Raw genomic sequence first — 16432 nt, forward strand, 5'->3', positions numbered from 1 at the left:
CAGCAACATCTAAGAACATTTCTTGGCATAAAGTGGCTCAGCCAGGTGACAACAAAAGATTGGCATAAAACTGTGTGTGTGTGTGTGTGTGTGTGTGTGTGTGTGTGTGTGTGTGTGTGTGTGTGTGTGTGTAAAAGAGAGAGGGAGCTCTAATCTGTGATCTAGTCCAGCCAACCTGATGTATTTTTAACATAGTTTTAAACAACTTAATCCTCTTGCTTACGTATCGAGTCAGCGTAATCTCAAACAAAGTGAGGGGAAATATTTCTCCACTTCTCCATTTCTGGCTGTACAATATGCTCTAATGGGTGGTATCTGCACAGGAAATCATACCGGAAACGGTAATAAGTTGCATTTACTAAGTTAAAGCAATTTGCTATGATGATTCCCACCTGTACATCCTGGTCGTTTTCAGTGGTTTGTCTACCATGCCATTTGGTTTTGAATGAGGCATTGTGTTTTTTTTTTTTCTGGGCACACACACACTGTCACACACACACACACCAGTCCATAGTTCTCAACCTCTCACCACCAGGGACATAGCCTAAAATATTCAAGGACGCTTTGTAAATATTAGTACAACTGAGACAGAAAACTGACAAAATAGTACAAAAAATAAGACGCATTTCATGCAGTAAACTAAGTCTGTAGCTATGATGAGCATTATTATTTTATTGTAATACTCATTTTTTTTCTCAAATGAGCATTGATTTCAGGAGTTGAAGGACAAAGTTGTGAGCCTAAAAAGGAGGTCCTCGAAAATTTTAAAATTGTCGAAAAGTGTGACTCCTGCACACCCTCACAAAAAACTCTGAAAACCGTCTACAGGACAGTTGCAGAGGTTACAAAACAATTTTGTACTTGTCGAGAAAGAGTGCAACTATATGAAACTATACAGTTTCCTCAGAAGAGTACACAAAATCACATCGCTGTTTACATTTACAGCACTTCACCTTCCAGTATACCATTTGGCAGTTGGCCTGTCTGCCATCTTATTGTTCAAGCTAATATTCACTGTCTAGCTTTTATTTTAACTTCTGTCCCTCTAAAATGTTCCTTGGTGTCATAAGGTTTCTTTTCTGGTTTTGGAATGATGTTAGTTTCTGTATGTCACCAATATGCTTTAATAAGTTAGAAATGCTGCTCATGAAGTTTGATAGAAAGTGAAAATTAGTTTACCTGTTCCACTAGTCACTTTTAATGTTCAACATAATCATTACTGGAAATTATTTTTTGCTTGTTTAATGCCTTATAATGGAATGTGTTGTTAGAATAACATTATACTTGAAAATGTTTATGTAAACTACCTCTCAGTGTTGATTGGTCTTAATGATGTGTTGATGTTAAAAAAGAAAGAACAACTGGTATTCACGCGCCCATGTCATAAGGCTATGGTATGGCCTATTTTTGTCATAACCAGGAAGTAATTACACGTTAACTATTTAAATTAGCTGAATGAACTTGTCTCCAAAGTGCACCGTGCAGTCTGAAATCACAAGTATTGCTTATTAGTGACCAAGTAGTCGAGCTGTTGCGTTGCAGGACTTCCTTTTGAAATGAGAGGGCTAGAAACGGATCACTTCAAAAGTCAAAACAGTGGACGTTTTTCGGTTTTTCGTTATTTCAGCAAAGATGTGAAAAATAACCTCCAAGGTAAATATACAGTCATGCTGTATACTTTACGAATGCTTGGAATAAGGCTACGCTCATCCACATTAAAGTGATTATTAAGTTAGACCGAGGAATGAGACGGCACACAACCAGTCTCACAGAGTCCTTTGATCACTTGTTTGTACTTTATAAAGAATCTTAACAAACTCAGCCGCAATGCACACAATACACATGTTTAAAGGTTGGTGAGATGGCAGGGAAGTCCATCTTGCTGTCCAGAAACTATAGCTACTGCTATTCTCACACACCCGAATAAAGTCTGTAATGTGTATACCTCTCAACCTCTTAGCACAAGAAATATGGACAAAGCCTGAAATAATAGGATGACAAAGGCCCAAAAATAGGGACAGATTTTAAATATTGCTCTTAACAAACCTGGAAAGTTGATAAAATAACAGGATTTGTGTTGGTATGCATTTTCTAAAGGATACGAGTCTGAAAATCAAATGTATGTCATTACTTACTGACTTCAATCTGCGGTGACTTACTGGAAAACAACAAATTTTAAGAGGAGAAGACCAAAAACATGAGGCAAAACTCTTGACATTCTGCGAAAATCTGGATAGTTGAGAGGTATGTCCCTTATTCCCTTGCTTTTTACTTTTCGCTGGGTTTAATCCCAAGCCCAATGGAATTATCAAAGATTAATAGCTGCCCCATCCAAATGTGATTGTAGTTACATGGACCCATCCATTTCTTTGAGTAACTACTCTCTTTGTGATGGATAACTACCATTCATGTAAATCCCATTTTGGACACATAACCTTGCAGTGCTGCTCCCAGTACCTCACTGCACTGACAAAAATATAAATTTATTCAAATATTGTCCCACATAGTTAAAAAGCTCATGGAATTTCAGCTGCTACCACCTAGTATCATATGAAGGTTGTTTTCAAATGAACCGCCCTACCTCTAAAATGCTATGTACATATCTATATTAAAAGCATTGTTTTATCCATTTATATACATTATCTGGAGTCAGAGAAATTTCGACGAAATAAAGAAAATGCATTCAGTCTGGTACACAAAGTAGAATTACACTTCTGTGTGTACATCTGTGACAAGCAGGCAGTAAAACGATGTCATCGACTTCTAAATTGTGCACTTTTATTTAGACGTAGTTTGTACTTCCTACATTTTTCACAGTGACAGCTTACCACAAAAGACAACATAATGAAATATGCCTGATATTCCTTTTATGACCTGCCATTCCTGATCTTTCTGCCCCAGGACGCAGGCCTATTATTTTATTTTATGTTCCTTTGTCAGCGAGGGTAGAACGCTGACCATCACCGCTGACCACATTTAGTCTCGTCTCAGAAACAAAATAGCGTCCGTTTGTAAAAAGAAAAATACCAGTAAAACACCACACCACAACTAATACACATACTATATATATATATATATATATATATATATATATATATATATATATATATATGTAGATGGTTGTTGTCATATGAGTGGCCTCTGGATGCTTCCTGAAAACTCAAGGGATGCAACCAGAATGTTTCATTTTCATGCACTCATAGACTCATATTGTTGCTCCCCCATTGCTCCTCTGATTTTTTAATTAGTATATCTTTCCAAATGCTGTTTAATTTTCAGCTGTTACCTCCTATCCACAAAATAATATTAAAATAAGTAATCATATATCTAAGCAAGCTATGTACGTATTCTTGCTGTGGGTATTAGTTTAGAGACCTTTACATGTATTCTCTAGCATAATGTTACTGAAAGATGCTCAACACAAAATGTACTCAGGTAAGTAAGTGCAAAGAGTCTGTCTGCCAACACCCTCAATGAATATTTTGTGCAAATGTGTGCAAGAACTGCATTCTGCAATTTCTTTGACCCTGACAGCAGAATCGTTTGCTACCCCTCGATAACTACTGCTATATGATTTACTACACTAAATGTGACAGATAAGAACATTGCTGACAATAGTGACAGGATCTCTCCATCCTGCCATCTTTTGCACTAAAGTACAATGCAGTGCACATGTAAACAAGGTTTCACGTATTGCCCACTTTTTGTGCTAATAGGACCCCTCCCTGTTATTTTTAAATACAGAAGATTTTCGGCACCCCGGCTGTGTAATATAGTTTTGTAATGCTTATTATCCATACAATTTCCATTTTACCGCCGCCAATCCCATCAACAAATCTTCGCAGTCGTCTCCAACTCAAAATGTCAATATTATTCAGTTTCAGCCAGCTTTCTGATATACACATAGGTGGGACACGTTATTCTCTGCACTCTTTGGTATATCCACTGTCTGCCTTGCACATTTTCTCAGGGACACGCTGAAACACGTAAGTGTGTTTTGTGAAACACGATCCCCCAACAACTTAACTTTTTTGGTGCCCCTTTATTTACAGCAGTGATTTGTCTACTTTCCATTTGCTTATCATGCATGGCACTGACATAATAAAATGCAAAGCAGCTTGCGGTTTCCAGATCCTACGTATCACACTTTTGTGAAATACAGACACCCACAGTGTCCCCTATTATTATTATTATGTTCCCAAGCAGACACGTGAAACAGGTAAATAAGCACTGTATGACTTGTGTTCTGACAAACAGTTATTTTTAAAGATGCACAATACAATTTTATCAGAAACGTCAGTTTTCATGTTGATTTATGTAGGGTAGAACCAATGCCACAGTTCAGTTGTACAGCTAGTGAATAGAAAACCTTTGACTACAAAGCGATTTTAATCTTCTGCATGCAATTTCTACGTAACTCCTACTAGGAATATTGCTATAGTGCTCTCGGGTGTGTTTACAGATGTATTTGCTCGAGCTTTATCGAGCTGAACTGCAGATTGCATTTGCAAGTAAATTCTCATATGTTTTTTTGTAGCCTGATAATTATACATTTTCGTTGTGATATCAGAATTGACTGTGTGGTGGGGGACATTCCAATATTAAAGGACTCTACTCATTTAAAACAAGTCGGCAACCAACAATAAGAACTAAGGAAGAAGGAAGGAAAACACATTTCTGGCACTGCGGGCATCAGAATTTCAGGCAGTATTTTGTTCTGTAAATAGGAATACACACATGTGTAAGTGAATCTAATGAAAGGTAAGCATCCCGTTAAGTAGATCAGCCTCTAATCATCATTTTTAAGTACGCCGAGATGTGCTTTTTTAAAGAATTGCGGGACCGGGCCAAATATCTCATGCTTTTTTCCCTTGGAATCGACTCTTGCACAGGGCTACAAAAGCAGCTCGAGCAGCCATGAACTGCCCACTTGATTGCTCCAGTGACCAGGTTAGCTCATAAAGCCATTCACACTTAACAATGAAGATTTTCTTGACAATTAACAAGAAACAACATAATAAAGTCGTTTACAATGACCTAGCTATTTACGAGAAATTATCCAGTCTTTAGGAGCCCAGTGTGTAATTTTACACGCTTTCCAACTGCGCGCACAATGGAGTGGATATCTGTGTAAATAGGCTTGGTTTGCTCTCTGCTATTCTAAACTCGGCTTCCACTGGTTTGCTGCGATTTTCACCCACTAGCTTGTTTTCTTCCTGCACTGTAAATTAATGCCCTCTGCAATTTGCAATTGCTGATTACTTATGTCGTCTATGGGAGTTCTTTTGCAGAGCACATATCAGACAGACTAACATTCTTTTGTCTGGGGCACATATTCATGCAGCAGACATTTCAAGCAAGATATCTGAAAATAGGATTCGTCATTGAAGCTTTAGGTGTAGCATTTTCAGTCAGTAGACTCATGCTTTCATTTCCGATCACTGACCTTGCAACGAGATGTTCAAGAGTTACAATAAACAGAGGGCAACGAACAGTGCAATTCTAGCTTAGTTTGCAGTTTTCCACTTCCACGTGGGACTACAATTAGCAGTGTTTCGGAGTTTGTTCCTTCTAAATCCAGATGTGCACTACTAGAGCTTAACCAGTTGCTTTCTAACACATAAACCGATTTCTCAGCTGCAACAAAGACTTCTTCTAGCCCCACCATGCAATATGGCGACCCTCTAGCTCAGGTAAAATACATTCTGAGTGTAACTTGGGTGGGTGTTCGTCAGAAACGTTGACACCAACCTGCGTTTTTAACAACCGCATAATGCAGTTCACTTAATTTTATTCACTAAGCTCAACTTTCATTGTTTTTGCACTGTCACAACACTGGACTGCAGTGTGGAGCTCGTTCATAAATCTTGTTATGAAAGTTGAAACCTTCGTCTTTTGGATTTAAAGCAGCAATTTTAAGTATCATGACTAGCAACTCAAGGTGGTGGTGGTGGGGGGGGGGGGTATTTCCATGCAGGATATTTTTTGCACGTATTTTCTACGTACGAAACTAACTGCCAGAGTGACCAAAGGAATTGTGCGGGGAAGGTAGTTGTATCTAAAGGAAACAGCAAGCCTGAGATGGAATCTGCCACTTCTCTCAGCTCCCATTGTGCAGGCTTCATGCAAAACTTAACAGGCCTTTTAAGACCGTGTGTGGAGGGGGAGGGGGGAAGCAGCGAATGAAAAGCAGGACGTACAGACTGTTGCATTTCTATATTAAAACCAAGTTCAGTGATAGTGAAAACTGCTGCTGTGATCTGCACTTATTTCCCAAGTGGTAACGTTTTTAACAACGAAGTATATTGTACCACAATAGGACCGGTAAGGTTTATATTTGCGTCTGGGTGCGTCTGGGTGCCTAATTAGCCATCAGCTTTCTAAAATTTTCTGAAAAGAAAACAAATAATAATTTCAATCAATATGCGTATACTTCCATTACTTTGCCACGTTTTACGTTTTGCTGAGCATTATTGTATCCTTCAGTACTGACAGTGACAGATAACGAAGACTAGTGTGTATTTCCCAGCGATGTCCTCATAACCTATTGCCGTATTGCAAATTGTTCACTAAGAGAAATGTTACGTTGCATTACAGATGCAATGCAAATAACATTCTGTACTGCGTCTGAAAACCAATATCAGCTTTTCAAACTGGTTGATAGCTGTACAGTCTTCTATCCAATCGCTATCTGGCCATTTGCACTATGGCATTTATAAAAAACAAAGATAAGCAGGTCCATAAAATTTGCATAGGTACCAAAATATTTAACATATTGTAAATGTACCCCTCAACTGTTTAGAGCAAGAAATGTGGACAAAGCTTTAAAACAATAGGGGATAAAGCCCCCAAACTAGGGGAAATTTTAAATATTTCTCTTGCAAACTTAAAAAGTTGTTAGAATGACTAGCATGCATTTTCTGAAGGATATGAAGTCTGAAACTTAAAGCATGTCAATGTTTAGTGAATTCGGTCCTCAGAAATTTCCCAGAAAACCACACATTTTATAATGAACAGACCAAAAACACGAGGCAGAAATCTAGACAGTTGAGAAGTATGACTGGAGATAGTACTGGGAAAGAAGCATTTCTCAGAAACTGCTTTGAAATGCCAAATAACTTTTTGAAAAGTGATAAACATAATGCACAGCTAAAGAAAACACGTACTTCACACAGCATGCACTAGTCATACACAATGCACTAAATCTATGCGCCACATTGACTTATTATCCTGAGGTTTAGACTGATATTTAGAAAAAGAAATGTTAAACTGAATTAAAGGAAATCGACTCGTTATCTGGTGTAACATCTATAATTTTGAGTGCATAGTTGCAAAGTAGAACTTAAGTCACACTTTAGGGTGCTGTAGTGCCCTTTTTGTTGAGCATTATTTCCCTATAATTGGAATTTCAGTGGAGTTTAAAACACTCGTGGAGGTCCACTTTCCTTGGAGAATCGTGCTTATACAGCTGGCACATTTAGAAATAGCACTGCATATAAGCATATCTCTCAAACTCTTAGCCCAAGAAATGCGGACAAAGCCCGACACAACGGGGGACAGAGGCCCAAAATAGGACATATTGTAAATATTGTACACACGCTAGAAAAAAAATAAGATTTGTGTTTGCATGCATTTTTTGAATGATATAAAGTCTAAAACTCAAATGTGTGGCATTATTTAGTGACTTTAATACATAATCCCAGTGATTTGCCAGAAAAAAAAAATCTTACCAGGAGCAGACCAAAATATGATGCAAAAATCTGGACAGTCGAGAGTAAGATTTACATTTATTTGGATAGCCGAATTAACTATCGGTTAGACATAAATGTTGCTTTTATACAGCTGTTTGAGGTTTCAGATGCACGTTTCCTTGTTAACACATAAAATATGGTGAACAAGAGCACTTATGTTGGGCAACACTCTTTAAGGACAACTTATTTTTACAAACGGAATGCATATTAACAAGTCTCTATAGCCGACCTTGCAACTCACCGCTTCAGTTTCCAGTTTACATATTAAAGTTTGATCAACAATCTCAAACACCACAAAAGGAAGCTGAACAACAGAGAGAATGACGAATACTTTACGAGCTATCCGATCTTTGTACACAAACAAACAAATACACACGTTTAAAACAATAGCAAAAAGCTGTGCCCAAGAAACGACCGACTCTGCTTCCTCCGGAACTACAGAACATCAGTTCCGGTTTGAATTGCAGCTTGGAACAAAATGATGGGGAGAATGTCTCCAACACTCAGTGTATGGTGCATGTCCTGGCAAAAGCTCACAACAGCAACAAGTCTTGCTGCACCGACGCGCGCGCGTACACACACACACACACAGACACACACACTCTCTCTCTCTCTTTTCCACACGTAGGCAAACACACCAAGGGTGTATCCAAGCATACTCTTTGTACTCTACCCAACACACTTTTCAGAGCATCACTTGAAACATTAGGATTTTCTGGGGCCTTATTATGGTCACAACAGTCAAAATGCCTCCAATAAAATGTACACAGATTGTTATTAAGAGGACTGCTAAAATAAAAATGTATTTAATAGAGGGAACAGCTAAAACCGCTACATACTTTTAAGTGCCGGGGGGCAATATTTTGAGAGATATGTCCGTTTTTATAATGCAAGATGTTGGGGGGGGGGGGGCAACAGTAAGACCTTATGAATGCAAAACAGAATTTTCTGGCTGCACCCCTGACACACGCACACACATCCATTCAGACAGAGAGAAGGAAAGAGTCAGCTGAAATATTCAAGCCAGATAAGTACATCTTCTTTAAACATGTGAGGGACATTATGGGGGTAAATTTATGCTTGCAGCATAACAGAGTTTAGCAGTGCACACCTTCACCAACACATATATGTAGTTCATCACAATTCACAGCATAAGCGGGGCAGTACTATATGTTAATTCCTTGAGTGAGGAAGGGATATAAAGGTTTTCCTCTTCTAAAAATACAGGAAATTGTACAAGAGTTTACTGCGATATAGCCCCCTTAAAGGTGTATGCACACCAAGCTTGATACTATTTATTTGATGTACCCAGTGTTACACACATATATGTCGAGTTAAGCATTGTTTTCCCAACATACATTTCGTTTGACTTATTTTTATTACAGCATATAAAACGTTCAGTGTACTGCTACAACTAGATTATCAAACTTAAATAATACGTTGACCCGTGTTTTGCATTTTACCTGTAGAAGGAAAAACACTACCACAAAAACTTACACAACATTATAGTACCTATCACAACACAATATTCAATATGTAGAAAAAGGGAACAACATTTGCAAACATCTGCATCTTTAATTTAAAAATAAAGCTAAACCAGTTTTTAACAGTGCAATATTTTCATATTTCAGATTTACTGTTTCATCCCACCAGCATATTACATAATACGCTGTACCCATGTATAGACTAAAACAGTTTTGTAATTTGTTCTGGTTGTCGACTTTCAAGTGCAAAGGTAAATAATTCCATATGATTGTCACCTGCATTGTTCATGATCCTGATAAACGTTATCTGGGAAAAATAAACTCTTCCCAAGTTTGCGATGTAAAACAATGGCATATTGCCTGAGCAGTATCTTCAGTAAATAACAATTGTCTCCCAATAATTATTGTGCAACGACTTTTACCTATATTTGTGCCAATAATAATCCCCTTTAAATGTTATTCGTTGTACAGTACAGTGGTAAAGTCCTTGTCCTTTGCCTTGTGGATGGAACAAACTGGGCCATAAAAATTGTAATGCACGTGTGTAACACATCTCAGCTAGTTGTGAAACTTGTTGGAGAAACAGTACCCTTCTTAGTTAAGACCTTCAAGTGCAATGCAAGACAATTTTAAATAGAAAGAAAGAGAAACGGTTCCAACATAAAAACAAATGATCTTAACCAAAATAAATACCGATATATTTTACTAGGTTTAGATATGGCAGTGTTTAAAATAACGCAATACTGTTACTCTAATTGTATTTAAAATAAAATAATTTTGCATTAACTTAAAAGTGAAGTGCAACAGCTCCGAACTAGAAACAGCCTTTCTTCCGTAGTACCATAATCTCAAAATACAGAGAATGTGGAGATCGTGCGTGTGTGCGTACAGACACACACACACACACACGCACACATACACACACACACACATTTCGGCACTGCCACATATAACCATAGTAAAACATTCATCTTGTGTGCAATCTTGTACTTTGAAAACGGTCAATGAATTCATAAGTAAACTTCAGTTTGGACTGTAGTGCATACATTTAATGGCTCATTTGTGTTCTGTTCATCTCCCTTTGAATGTATCTGCATGTGAGGTACACAATACACGTTTATTATTATAAACAAAACAATAGAGTTCCAGCTCCACGTTTGACTTCAGAGAACCATCTTCAAGGTAGTTTGTGGAATGTTATAAAAAATGTCTTAGTAAACAAACCATTAATCCAATTGGGAACTTCTTTTACAGTATTCCAGGGTAAAAAAATCAGCACCGTCATGTATATCGAAGGTTCAGTTTAAGACAATAAAAAAGGTAACGAGCGTTTGGAGACGCAGGCTAAGTGGCATTCCACGTTCAAGTTTTGTTATAAATTAAATTTCCTGAATTTGTGGCTTGGTGGAAGAGGTATTGCAGAGCCACCCAACTGCCATTTCCAAACAGGATGGGCCTTGGGGGGTGGCTGTGAATTCTTAGTAGTGTTTAATGAATAAGCTGGAACCAGATCGCCGTCACTGCCAATAATTAGTGACGGTGGAGAAGGAAAATTTGCCATGAAATTAAAAGGCCTTTTTATTGTTGATGCTACATTATTGGCTAACCTTTTGCGTCGGTTTGTAACCGTTTGATCTTCTAGTGTGCCTTCCTGTATCTCAGTTTTACCTGCAGGACGGGGACCCCGGTCGGATTTCAGATTTGGTTTCGTCAGTGTGTCCTGCAATGCAGGTCGTTTGCCAAGCACTAGCCTCCTGTAATTTTTCCTTACCCTTGCACCATACTTATACTCTCCAGCCTCCGCTCTTCTGGAGTCTAAAGTGCATGGAAGTTTCCTACTTGGTGTCAATACATTGGGCAAAAGAGTTTGTTTTTCAGGGCCTTTTGAGTCCTCTGTTACCTCAGAGGCTGTATCCCGAGGCGTGACCTCTGTCACAGTCCCAAATTCCTCCTGGCATGCATTGCACTCTGACTTCAGCTTAGCATCTGCAGTTGGGATTCTAGGCTCATACTCGTCCTCGCTGTTCTCCTCGACTTTGATTTTAACCGTGGGCAGAAAACTTATCTTTCTTTCCTCTTGGTTGCACCGATCTGTAGGTAAAACCTCCTGTTCCAGGTCGGATTTTAAAAGTTGTAACTCTGCAGATAATGGGACACAGTTACTATTTGTTCTCAAGTCTTTTGCTGCTTGCTCTGTTGCTAAAGACTCATTGACAGACCGCGTAAAGTCCAGTGTATTTTGTTCTTCACATTGTACCGTACTTTCTGGAGAACACGTCTTTTCTTCTTTAAACGTGTTTTGTTCTTGCAGTTCTCTAAATTTCTTTGGCCTAGGCGAAGAGGCATCTTCTTTTACGCAGCTAATGGTTTGGGCGATTCCTGGTGTATCATTTGGAAATTCAGAGCTGGGAAAGGAAAGTTCATCTAGTATGTCCTTCTTTATCTCCGGTAAGCAGCCCCCAGGATTGGAAGAGCAGCATCCATTTCGGAGTTTAGGAGTCCAACTTGTACTGCTTCTTTTCTCGCTGGGGTCTGGTTTGAAGTCACACAGTGCAGCTTTGTTGTCTGCCGACTCGTCCCGTCGTGTGGTCTCCAAACCGTTGTTTTTGGTCTGAAACTGATACAGAAAGTTAGCCTGTGCTAAGACTGGGGGTTTGGTATGGAGGCTGGAAAAACTGGTGCGCCTGAAGCGGATGCTCTGCAGTGAGACCTGACTGGAGACGGAGCTGGAATCTGTATCAGAAGTGGTGTCCTCCTCAGATGTGGCATCAGAGGACTCCGACACTGTGCGTTCTTCCTCTTCTTCTTCTGAAGAGGCAGAGTTGCTGGTGCTGGACAAGCTAGATCCAACGTCTGAATCATTGTCAGCAAAGTCCGAGTATGAGCTTGATTCCGAGTCGCTGCTGTAGCTCTCTTGAAAAGTTCCCTGGTGATGACTCTGATACAATCCATTTAAAAATTGGAATGGGTCTGGACAGCTGCTGCCGTCACCAAGACTACTACTGCTGGAGACTTTGGATCTGCAGGACTTAGGAAGCAGTAGGACTCGTTTGGTGTTATTATTAAAACCGAAGTTTGTTATTTCCACATTGTTTTTGCGTGATCTTTTTCGTTTATATTTGCAAATCAATCCAGTGGTATCACAGCTATTAAACTTGGGCTGTGCAATGGCGGATTGGTAGAAGGCTGGATGTACCTTACTGCTGCAAACCTGCACACTTCGAAAATAGGGTCCAGATGGGTGAAATGCTACATAGTTGCTGGCGATTGGAGTAGTTTCATAGTTCAGTGGAGTTTTACAAGTTGATCGTGTTTTTTCAGGATAACATTGACCAGTGTATTTACTAAAAATGTGAGGTAGATTAGAAGCCGGTAGAAAGCCGGCTGTCCCCAGACTGCACGACTTCCTTTTAATCGATAAAGGTTGATGCCCTTCTTTTATGTCAAACCATATTTGATTTTCTTTCCACAATCTAGGACATGGGTCATTTGTAGCCTGATCATAGCCCCCACACTCCTTAGCTGTGGGGCTATGACCAATTTTTCTCGTTTTCCGTCGCAGAACCCGTTCAGTTTTGCATGAAGTGTACAGAGCCTCCACATCTTCACGGGATATTAGAGTGCATTTGGCTGCATGGAACGCTATGGAATTTATTGCCTTTAGCTTCCTTAGTTCTTCCAAATCACAGTGATGTTTCTTCACTTTTAGATAATCCATTCGTTTATGTACGGTAGTCCTTGGGATGTTTTTGAGCAGGTCAGTGAAAACTTGGGACAGCGCAAACATTTGCTTCCCCTTAATTCTGAGATACCCCAGCCTGACGCCGTCCACCTCTTCATAACCCGACTCCAGGTCCCCCATCTCGCGCATTCAGCATCCCTGGCATCTGCTGCAAACAATAAGAGGTCCAGTGTGTAGTAGGGTTTCAAGGCATCCTGCTAATAAAGTGACAAAGACTGTTATTCCTGCTTGAACGACAAAATATAAACACACACTCAGTTACAAAAAAATGTTAATCTTTTTTATACGTGTTCGTGTAGGCTTGCAGAAGTTTCTTAAATGTGTTATACCTGAGCATTTTTTCTGTCGCAGTCTTGATTGTTATATCCAGAACAGTGAAAGGTGAACGGAGACAGAGAACAGCACTACAGCTGCTATTCCCGCCGCTGCTTTGGCTACAAATAAAATGACAGAGTGAAGTGAGCTCGTCCGGAGACACCTTCATCAATTAATTCCCCGAAAGCCAACGCTGATTGGACACTCCTGACAGGTGATGCAATAAAAATTGATATTCCACCCCTTCCTCCAAAAACCTCGAGCTAATTAGCATACCCTTATACTGCCACCTCCCATCCTAAAGTAAATAATGCAGTTACTGTATATAAATCTTTCTATATTCATAGTGAAACACTGTGGTGCCAAGGCCTTATGCTTCGGCAGTCGTATGTACTTATACCTGACATAAGTGGACAGACAAGATTTCTGACAATGCCGAAAATAGAATTTTTACCTTTCTTCTTTTCCCCATTTTCTCCCAGAATTTCACCGTATTATAAACTGGGGCCGTTTCCTATGCTAGCAAAATGCATTGCAGTGTGACAAAGAAAATACGTACAACTTGCATTATTTTGGTGATTAAAAGGCTAGTAACTGGTATCCATTTTGCAAGTTATGTAAATCTTACTTTGCTTGATGATATTTTTTAAACTATGAAATATAATTTGCATAAACATTCCCTTATGGAATGCGAGTCCATTCATTATACGAGATGAGCGCCATTCAACAACTTTAATCCACAGCTGTGACTAAATGGAAACAAATACAACATGGATTTGCATTGCACATTGCAAATTGCGATATATCTACACCTATATTTCTATCTATCCTATACACGAGAGAGAGATGCGACTCTGGTGTTAACTTGAGCTGCCGATTACAGCGGCTTGTAAACCTTAGTGTGTGATATATATGTGTGTGTGTGGAGGGGGGGGGGGGGCAACATGTCTGTAATACTTCCCGCATTTGTGTTAATGTACATATATGTTATACTTTTCAGATTATGCAGTTACTTTCTTCCATTTATTTTTTCTGGGGGTTGTGCTTTTGTTCAGTATACTGTTGCATACCTGCATGTAGGTGAGGCAATGGCAACGTTACGCCAACTCTTTGATATATGCAAATAACAATAATGAATAAAAACAAATTATGCACTATTTTTGCTTATTTATTGAGTTTGCTGGAATATGATCTGCTGAGCAGTCAACAAAAAGAAATAAACCTCTAAAGGCAGAAGCAAACAGTATGCGTTGACAACAAGTACATAACTTACCATATCAGTGAATTAAATAAAGACAAAACAAGTATTTTTCATCTTCGTGCATGAGCTGGGGATTTGTTTCCCTTGTGTATTGTACGTTAAAGTGGGAAACACCAATAACTCCTCTTATCTTTCCTGCATAACAAGCTTTCGTGTCTATATAGACAGGTATGAATCTGTGGAATAAGAGGGTTCTTGCACTGCCTTGGAGCAAATGATACAGAAGACACAAACAGGAGACAGACGGTGGACAGAAACAGAGCAGAGGTGTGTAAGAGTCTGATGTCGGGGTAGTCAGACTTCTTTGTATAACTGTGTTCTTTTACATATACTGAACGAGTGCAAAGAATGGCCTCTAGCCACCCCCCACCCCCACCCCCGCCAAGCATTTTCTTAGAAGCAAATGCACAAACAAAGCGTTTCTACTTGCAATTGTAGATGTGCTGTAAACTAGACATATGGTACTACTGTTTTGCTGTATTTTCACTGTTAAGTTTTGTCCATCATAAGCGTTTTACTTCAGTGACAAAGAACCACGGCGTTTAATACAGGATTTCTTTCTGAGCTGCTAAGGAGGAAGATTGATGCAATCTCGTGATACTTCAGTATATAAATGAAAATGAAGAACAGCAGCTCACTGAACAATGCTGCACTAACAGGGTCACACATACAAATACACACGTGCTAATTCACACATTTGGAATTAGTGTTCCCCTTAAAATTCTGTTAGGCATACCTTAACAAAAATACCATACCTTCTCTCCACCGCTTCCTCGATACAATAACCGTTATTACACAAGCACTTTCTGATTTTCACAGTAACCGTACCCCCTGGGACTTAAACAGATAAAGACTATTCTAAATGTAGATTATGATTTAAAAAACAAACTGCCTAAGCACTCTACTTTTAGATAATGTAGGGTTCAGTTCATGAAACGGCAGCATACTGGGTTGCAGTACCAGGGTGACTTATCCTTGTTACTATTCCCGGTGTTCGTGATAGGCAATGACTTAAGTCTGTGAAATTGTACTGTGAAACAGAATCCTAAAATCAGCAGAATTTTATATAAAGGTACAAAGCAAAATGGCACAGCTGGTTCAATTAAAACTGTGAAGAATAGCAACAGACACTTGAAAAATATAATGGATAGGGGAATAACTGAAGGACATAGCTGAAAATACAACATTTTTAAATGCACTTACTTCTGAATAATACAAATTATTTTCTTTTGCTATATAGCTGTTGTGAACCTAGTTGTTACTATACAACTATTGATAACATTCCTTTTGTTACACAAGCGCATGTTCTAGGTATCTGTGCAGTGGCTTTTAAACAAACATACTAAAGTAGGTTGTTAGTATCAGTCATTGCACGTTTCTTTTGAAGTAAAATTACACACGCGCACACACACACACACACACACACACACACACACACTTTCTGTGTTAATAGAAAGAGATCCACGTATATCGTCAACAGCAAAGTGTTGCACTGCAGAGACATTCAGCTCTTCCGGAGAGCTGGGAAAACTTCATGAAACATGGAGGGATTTCTGCAGAACAAAGCTGAAATGAATAACCGAGCAGGTATCAAAAGTCTGACACTTTACTAAACTAGAATGGATGACTGCCCTGTATGTGTGCTCTTAAAAATGTTCTGATTCCTGAAATTATATTGAAGGATTTTTTTCCTGTGTGTGTGTGTCTGTGTGCGCACTGGAAGCATGAACGCAGTAGCATTTTCGTGAACACAACTTGTCAGAAGAAAGTAATTGTTTGCTTGTTAGCCAGGCTGATGCGTTGATCCAAAGCAAATACTGACTTCCACACGGCAGAGGCATGACAAGAACATGTTTTAAAATGCACCATTGCTGCACTG

The 16432-nt window shown here is 39.1% G+C and overlaps 1 protein-coding gene across 1 annotated transcript; it reads right to left on the reverse strand.

Moving 5' to 3' along the window:
* Positions 1-9159: 9159 nt before the first annotated feature.
* Positions 9160-13865, reverse strand: SKIDA1 (SKI/DACH domain containing 1). Its single transcript, XM_044064572.1, has 2 exons — positions 13307-13865; positions 9160-13174 (listed from the first exon to the last, which is right to left on the reverse strand). Exon 2 carries the CDS (start codon positions 13104-13106, stop codon positions 10608-10610), a length of 2499 nt encoding a protein of 832 aa, XP_043920507.1. The 5' UTR covers positions 13107-13174; positions 13307-13865; the 3' UTR covers positions 9160-10607.
* Positions 13866-16432: the final 2567 nt, after the last annotated feature.

This window comes from Protopterus annectens, chromosome 3.part0 (genome assembly GCF_019279795.1).
Source record: "Protopterus annectens isolate FY-2018-M chromosome 3.part0, PAN1.0, whole genome shotgun sequence".
NCBI classification, from domain to species: domain Eukaryota; kingdom Metazoa; phylum Chordata; order Ceratodontiformes; family Protopteridae; genus Protopterus; species Protopterus annectens.

What these genes read in the sequence shown, in the direction of transcription:
- SKIDA1 (XM_044064572.1), bottom strand. Translation starts at nt 13,106, where the DNA reads ATGCGCGAGATGGGGGACCTGGAGTCGGGTTATGAAGAGGTGGACGGC.